This window comes from Scylla paramamosain, chromosome 18 (assembly GCF_035594125.1).
Source record: "Scylla paramamosain isolate STU-SP2022 chromosome 18, ASM3559412v1, whole genome shotgun sequence".
Lineage (NCBI taxonomy): Eukaryota > Metazoa > Arthropoda > Malacostraca > Decapoda > Portunidae > Scylla > Scylla paramamosain.
The window spans coordinates 1,823,579-1,831,954 of record NC_087168.1 but is presented as its reverse complement, the minus strand read 5'-3'; the positions used below and the strand labels follow the sequence as shown (position 1 = coordinate 1,831,954).

Genomic DNA, 8,376 nt, shown 5'->3' with positions numbered 1-8,376 from the left:
ATGATATCAGGAGAAAGAATTAGGTATGTAAAACGTGCCATGGCATGATTTAAGTGGATCAAATTCTGTTGTGTGTCTGTGCAATACATTAACTCGACTGCACTCATTTTAAACAGTCTGCTGGCAACACTTGCTTCTTCATGTCACAGTTGTCAGGTCTTAGCCTCGCCTGAAGGAGTCCATCTATGGTAAGACTTTCTTCTCTCTTTTTATTTGTCCCGTCAAGCTCTAGGATAATTTCTGCAGTTCTGGTAGTGTTCGTCTTAATCAGCTGTTTATTTTCGACAAATATTCTGCATCTACGGTAATTTTCAGGTTGTAAATAGTTGATAATTTTGATTAAGCTTATGTTCAACCTTACCTCTCATTCTTCATTTCCACGCACAGTTATTAATCGTCAGCGTAGATTTGCAGTATCCATGATCCATTTGATAAACTGAAGATAATTTTCAATTGATGCTATAACGCTAAACAATTGCGGATTAAGAGTGGACAAAAAAAAAAAAAGAAAATACGAATGGAAAATACCACTCCACGCATAATCTATTCTTGATCTAGTTGAGAAAATGAGGATGGTTTAATTTAAAAGTCACATGTATCTATTTTATTTTTCGAATGGCAAAATAACATTTTATACACTCACGTTCTTATTGTTCGTATATTTATTGCGAAACTTGTGGCAACCCAACTGTAGTCTTCTTCAAGCTACACAAGACGGAAAAACACAGCTCTCAGTCATCTATTTCACAATAAGTTGACAGAGTACCGAGTTGGGGGGACGAGTAAGGCATGATCGGAGCATCGTGTCACGCAGCGCGCTAAGGGAGGCACGACTTGACCTGAGCCCTGTCTATGAAAACCCTGATTCGAAGACGTGAAAGTATGAGGCCCCAGTGAATGGGAGGCCAGGGTCACACATGCTCGCGATTTGTTTCTTTCAGAAATTCCAGAGAAAGTTCTGAGACAATGGGACTCGCCCTAGCCAGGTTCCCTATACGAAATGCAAGAGAAGAAAATGGTGTATTTCGCAGAGACACCAAGAAGACGAGACACAGCGTAAGGCAGAATACCACACAAAAAAACCTGAACATAGGTTCTGTTTTGCTGGATGGTGGAGGAATGTGTGTGTTTGTGTGTATATGTGTGTCCATGTACACCACACAGTTACATCCTAATACGCTTCTGTTATGAGTGGCGCCATACTAGCGAGAGAGAATACGAATATAAGAAAATAGAAAGATGAAGAAGGAGAGAGAGAGAGAGAGAGAGAGAGAGAGAGAGAGAGAGAGAGAGAGAGAGCAACGAGTCACTTCCCCGCCCCGCGCGCTTTGAATTTTGTGTAGATGTCCCTCTCCTCACAGTGCTCTGATTTTGTCAAGATTTTGCCCACTTCCCTTTGCCCCCGTCCTCCTCCCCGACAAGGTTGAGTTTGATACATGACATAATAGAAGAGTTGCCCTCCCCCAAGGAAGTATTGAGTCCCTCCCAGCTCCCGTAATCAGTGAGTAATAATTTTTAGAACTTAGAGTCCTTTTTGAGGTAAGATTGTGCTATGGCAAGCAGCGTGACTGGCTGCTTCCTCCTCTCCCCGTCCCCTTCCCCTCCCTCTCACCAGAAGAGTAGCTACACAGCTTCTGAGAAGCCACAGGGAAATCTGTTCCCACGAATCAGTCAGGCCACAAATATCGTTGACAAAGGACGTATGTGGATGTATGTGACTAGAGGGAGTGACGTAGAGCTGGCACGGGAGGTCATAGTATATATGGTATATATGGTATATATACTCTTACACCCTACTCGTATTCCTGACCGTCTTGGAGATACGCCCAACATTCTTGACCTTTTCCTGACCTCTAATCCTTCTGCTTATGCTGTCACCCTTTCTTCTCCGTTAGGCTCCTCCGATCACAATCTCATATCTGTGTCTTGTCCTATCGCTCCAATCCCTCCTCAGGATCCCCCTAAGCGAAGGTGCCTCTGGCGTTTTGCCTCTGCTAGTTGGGGGGACCTAAGGAGGTATTTTCCTGATTTTCCTTGGAATCACTACTCCTTCCGTGTCAGAGACCCGTCTTTGTGTGCTGAGCGCATAACGGAGGTGATAGTTTCTGCCATGGAGGCGTACATTCCTCACTTTTTTTCTCGACCTAAACCTTCTAAACCTTGATTTAACACAGCTTGTTCTCGTGCTATACATGATAGAGAGGTGGCCCACAAAAGGTACTTAAGCCTTCCATCACCAGAATCTCATGCACTTTATATTTCTGCCCGGAACCATGCCAAGTCTGTTCTCCAACTAGCCAAAAACTCCTTCATTAACAGAAAGTGTCAAATCCTTTCAAGATCTAACTCTTCTCGTGACTTCTGGCATCTAGCAAAAAATATCTCTAACAACTTTGCTTCTCCTTCTTTCCCTCCTCTATTTCAACCAAATGGCACCATTGCTATCAAATTTATTTCTAAAGCTGAACTCTTCGCTCAAACCTTTGCTAAAAACGCTACCTTGGACGATTCTGGGCTTGTTCCTTCCTCTCCTCCACCCTCTGACTACTTCCTGCCACCTATTAAAATTCTTCGCAATGATGTTTTCCATGCCCTTGCTGGCCTAAACCCTCGGGAGGCTTATAGACCTGATGGGGTCCCTCCTATTGTTCTCCGAAACTGTGCCTCCGTGCTTGCACCTTGCCTAGTCAAACTCTTTCAGCTCTGTCTGTCAACATCTACCTTTCCTTCTTGCTGGAAGTTTGCCTACATTCAACCTGTTCCTAAAAAGGGTGACCGTTCTAATCCCTCAAACTACCGTCCTATTGCTTTAATTTTTTGCCTATCTTAATTTTTTTAATCTATTCTCAACAGGAAGATTCTTAAACATATATCACTTCACAACCTTCTATCTGATCGCTAATATGAGTTACGTCAAGGCCGCTCTACTGGTGATCTTCTGGCTTTCCTTACTGAGTCTTGGTCATCCTCCTTTAGAGATTTTGGTGAAACTTTTGCTGTTGCCTTGGACATATCAAAAGCTTTTGATAGATTCTGGCACAAAGCTTTGATTTCCAAACTACCCTTCTATAGTTTTTATCCTTCACTCTGTAACTTTATCTCAAGTTTCCTTTCTGACCGTTCTATTGCTGCTGTGGTAGACGGTCACTGTTCTTTTCCTAAATTTATTAACAGTGGTGTTCCTCAGGGTTCTGTCCTGTCACCCACTCTCTTCTTATTATTCATTAATGATTTTCTAAACCAAACTTCTTGTCCTATCCACTCCTACGCTGATGATACAACCCTGCACTTTTCCACGTCTTTTCATAGACGTCCAACCCTTCAGGAGGTAAACATATCACGCAGGGAAACCACAGAACGCTTGACTTCTGATCTTTCTAAAATTTCTGATTGGGGCAGAGCAAACTTGGTATTGTTCAATGCCTCAAAAACTCAATTCCTCCATCTGTCAGCTCGACACAACCTTCCAGACAACTATCCCCTCTTCTTCAGTGACACTCAACTGTCCCCCTCTTCTACACTGAACATCCTCGGTCTGTCCTTTACTTATAATCTGAACTGGAAACTTCACATCTCATCTCTAGCTAAAACAGCTTCTATGAAGTTAGGTGTTCTGAGACGTCTCCGCCAGTTTTTCTCACCCCTCTCTCACCGCCGCAATGTTGCACATCTAGCTGTCTTCTACCGCTATTTTCATGCTAACTGCTCTTCTGATCTTGCTAACTGCATGCCTCCTCTTCTCCCGCGGCCTCGCTGCACAAGACTTTCTTCATTCTCTCACCCCTATTCTGTCCACCTTTCTAACGCAAGAGTTAACCAGTGTTCTCAATCATTCATCCATTTCTCTGGTGAACTCTGGAACTCCCTGCCTGCTTCTGTATTTCCACCTTCCTATGACTTGAATTCCTTCAAAAGGGAGGTTTCAAGACACTTATTCATGAATTTTTGACCACTGCTTTGACTCTTTTATGGGACTGGCATTTCAGTGGGCATATTTTTTTTATTAGATTTTTGTTGCCCTTGGCCAGTGTGTCCTTCCTACATGAAAAAAAAAAAAACAAAATATCCTGGCTCGTACCACCACCACCTCTACTAAAGCCGTTTTTTCCTCCAACGCACCACTGTTGTATTCCCTGCATACTGTTAATTGTGACCAGTTAGGTACATGTGCATTTCATAGAAGATTACCTTTATTAAGATGGTTTTTTTTTGCATATGGCAGTCCTTTTCATGCAGATACTTTGCATTCCTTTTTATTTCGTGAGTGTAGACAAATCTGCTTCCATAATAAAATCAGGTTTGTAGTGTCAAGTAATCTATAGTTCTTTTACAGGTAGCCCTGCACCAGACATGGCAGTGAACAAGAAAATATTGAATATAAGCTCCCCGGTTGCAAATGAGGAAACCAAAGGTGGAGTTGAAAGGGAAAACTGGAAGAATCCCTTTCAATTCTTCTTTTATTGTCTAGGATACGCCATCGGATTCGGCAACGTATGGAGGTTTCCTTACCTGTGTTACAAAAATGGAGGAGGTAAGTAAGCTTAGAGAAGAGATCAGGAAAGGAAGATGCTGTTGTAGCTGTTGAGTACTCCGTTTTCCAAGAATAGTTGACTATAAGTCAGCAATGGGGCAATTCAGGCTTGAAAACTAACCGAAACGTCAGTATTTTTCTCCCATTTTGATCCTGACTTGTATTTCTTTAAACTCTCTCTCTCTCTCTCTCTCTCTCTCTCTCTCTCTCTCTCTCTCTCTCTCTCTCTCTCTCTCTCTCTCTCTCTCTCTCTCTCTCTCTCTCTCTCTCTCTCTTTTATTTAAAGTATTAAACACACATGTTCATTGTGGCCTCTGCTAAAGTTATCTTTGTCGTGTATAACTATTTTAAAGCATTAGAGGTCATATGCATCTATATGCCAAGTTCACCGGAGGTCAGACACAACCATATTTTTGTGTTTTTCTTATGGAGGGTTGAGAGTCTGAAGCCGTAACCACTTGTGTGTGGACACTTTCATCTGCTGTGTGGACAGACGTCGTACGTCCACCACAGCCGTGAGGGTGTTCCACCACACTACAGTGGCGGAGGAGAAGGCCCGTTGGTGGGTGCTGGAGCGAGACCCTGGCATCTCCAAGAGGAGATCGTTGCTCAATACCGTTCTCGTATTGCGCTCAGATCTCCTCCAGGTAGCCTTCAGGTCTGCTAGGTGAGGAACATTCTGGATCTGCGCCTTATGAAGCACTGTCAGCGCTGTAACTTTCCGGCGATGATCCAGAGTGTCCCTCAGCACCGGCCCATCCTCCTGTATCTGCTGCTGCTGCTGTTGTTGTCCCTGCCGCCTTGGTTGCTGGCGAGGCTGCGTCTGTCTGGCGCCACTGATGAGGCGCTCTGCCCTCCTTTGCACTTTGTCCAGCAAGTTGAGATGACATCGGGCACTGGACATCCACGTGAGCGGCGCGTACTCCATGATGGGCCTGACCTGAGCCTTGTACAGGGTCAGGAGGCCATCAGAGTCAAGGAGATGCCTCAGACGCCTCAACAGTGTCACCTTCTGAGAAGCTTTTCGGGCCACGTCCTCGAGGTGACGGTCGAAGAGCAGCCGCGAGTCCACCTCCACGCCAAGGATGTTTACGCTGTCCTGTAGAGGGATGTTGTTGTTGTTGTTGTCTCCCATCTTCAGCCTTCCACGCACCTCACGCGCGTCCTCGTGAGAGCGGGATACCACCATGGCCTGAGTCTTTTCGGGGGCAAACTTGACTTGCCACTGGTCGCCCCAGGCCATGATGTCTGAGAGCAGTGCGTTGGCAGACTGCACTGCGGCCTGCGCCTCCCCTCTCTCGTAGGTCAAAGACATGGTGCAGTCATCTGCGTACGCACTGGCTGAAGGAACACTCTGCAGGAGGTCATTGAAGTAAATGTTCCACAGTATAGGTCCCAGAACTGACCCCTGTGGAACAGAGGCCTCTACAGGAAAGCTGGCGGAGGTGTGGCCGTTAACCACAACACGGAGACTCCTGTCCGTCAGGTAGCTGGAGAGCAGGTGCAGCAGGTCCCCGGTGATGCCCAGCTGCTCCAACTTTGCCAGAAGTCCCCGATGGCACACAGTGTCGAAGGCCCCGGCGATGTCCAGGGCAATCACTAATGATGGCCGGCCGACATCCAGGGCGTCGTGCCAGGATTTGGAGAGAAGAAGGAGCAAATCTGAGGTGGAGCGTCCTTTCCTGAAGCCGAACTGCCTGGGTGAGTGAAGGTGGTGCTCGTCCAGGAACCTCGTCACCTGCTCTCCGATGACCCTCTCGAAGATCTTGCTGATCACCGGCAGGAGAGAGATGGGACGATAGTTGTTCGGCTCCGACTTCTCCTTCTTCTTATGGACGGGTGTGACCCTTGCCTCTTTCCACTGAGACGGCCACACCCTGGACACCAGACACTGGCGGAAGATCAACACGAGAGGCGTGGTGAGCTCATCCGCGCAGTGTTTGAGGAGGTGAGGGCTTACTCCGTCAGGACCTGAGGCCTTCCTGACGTTGACCTCCTTCAGGTGCCCCCTAACAGCGGCCTCCGTGATGACCACGCTCTCTATGCTTGAGGCAGCAAGGCGTGGGAGAGGTGGTGGCTGTCTGTCAGGTTCTGGCGTCCTCATCTTCTCACTGAACACCTGAGCAAGCAGGTCTGCCTTCTCCTGGCTGGTGACGGCCAGGTTCCCACACGGCTTAGTGAGAGCCGGGACACGTTCGTGGGAAGTGACGCCCTGCTTCTCCTTCACCAAGCTCCACCATCGCTTTGGGTCCAGCATCTTGCCTTGACCCATTTCGCTGCTAGCGTCATTGCTTTGCACGCAGCTCGGTGCAAGGCCTTGTTCCGCTGGGTGGGCCGCCTCTTGTAGCGCTGCCACGCGCTGTACTTGCATTCAGCAGCAGCACGACAGCGATATCCGAACCAAGGCTGGTCCTTTGGACTCGTTGCGTAGGTCCTGTGCAGCACGTGTTGCTGCTGTAAGTCCTGCAGGATGTTGGTGAGGGTATTGACGTCGTTGTGTGGCTCGCCGGTGAGCACCGTGTCTCAGGATATCTCCCCAAGGGCACATCTCACAGCTTCCCAGTCGGCGCGGTCCCACAGCCAGATGGTCCTGTGGTGCTCCTCCTCACGGGCTGGGGCGAGGTTAATGGTGGAGAGGACGGCAAGGTGATCAGAGGTGCCCACGAAGTCCAGTGGGAGGCACTGTACACAGTCACCTGCCAGGTCTGCTAGCACAGGGTCCAGAGATCCTCCACGCTGATGTGTAGGGAAGTCAACATGGTTGTGAAGTCCCTGCACCACTGTCAGCTCAGTAAATGCCCTCAAGACAATGTTGTGGTTGAGGTCGCCCACAATCACAACGTTCTGACAGTTGTGAGCCGCCATGATGTCGTCCAGTTTGTTGGTGAGGTATTTGAGCGGCTTGCTTCCCTGCCACTGAGGTCGGTACATGACACACAGCAGCAGGGCGCCCCTGTCAGCAAGTATGATACGGAAAAACATCATCTCCATCACGTCCGGTGTGTTGACTGCCAGGGCGTCCATGTGGAGACCTTCGCGATGGCACACGGCTAAACCACCTCCCTGCCCACCCTGCCGGTCACGCCTCATCCAGTGGGAGTAGCCGGTAATCCTGTCGCAGGTGGTAACACAGCTGTCATCCAGGAAGGTCTCCACTGCCACCAGTACGTCGGCGTGTTTCACGAGGACGGTGTGTGTCAGCTCTCTAACGTTGGTCCTGAAGCCACGAGCGTTGGCAGACAGGACTGTGAAGGTGGAGGCGGCGGTGGTGGCGGCGGCGGCGGCCATTCTTCTTAGCGTACCAGTAGCGGAGCGGGGTGGGAGGGGTGGGAGGCTGTGTCCAGGCAGGGTGTGTGGCGGCGCCCACGGCGGTCAGGTCGGACCGGTAATGTGATTTGCAGGCTGGGGGGGGGAGTGGCGGGCTGGTGACACTCTGTCAGAATGGCTCTAATGAGTCGCTCCTGACGTGCCTCGCTGGCCCGAGTGCAGCAGCGGCTTTCCTCGTGGCCGCGTCTGAGACAGTACGTGCACTCAAGCCTCCTTGACTCCTCAGCCTGGCGTGTTCGGCACTGGTCTACGTGGTGTCCTCTGCGGCCGCAGTAGTCACATACCACTGCAGAGCAGCGTCCTGCCGTGTGGTCTCGCTGCCGGCAGCGGCCACAGAAAGGCGGCGACCTTTGGTTTGCACTTCCCTGTCGTCTGTTGGTGTTCTGTCTGGTGGTGGAGTGTAGCGGCCCAGCTGTGGAGGAGGCTGACTCGGTGGTGGTGGAGGCGTTGGTGACGGCCTGGCGACGGGGAGGAGGGTTGGCGCGGCCAGCGGTAGCGGTGGTGGTGGTGGTGGTGGC

At 49.4% G+C, this 8,376-nt stretch overlaps 1 protein-coding gene across 9 annotated transcripts in view; it reads left to right on the top strand.

Annotated features, from left to right (window-relative positions):
- The window catches only part of LOC135108980 (sodium- and chloride-dependent glycine transporter 2-like), an 89,292-nt gene continuing 80,916 nt past the window's right edge, over positions 1-8,376 (top strand). For 2 of the 9 annotated variants that reach the window (XM_064019905.1, XM_064019906.1), the window contains exons 1-2: positions 4-188; positions 4,334-4,531. In XM_064019905.1, the coding sequence (XP_063875975.1) occupies positions 4,351-4,531 (181 nt within the window). In that variant the 5' untranslated portion in view covers positions 4-188; positions 4,334-4,350. Of the gene's footprint in view, positions 189-2,202; positions 4,532-8,376 lie in introns of those variants that run through there. The other 7 variants (XM_064019909.1, XM_064019901.1, XM_064019903.1 and 4 more) reach the window with 7 other exon arrangements.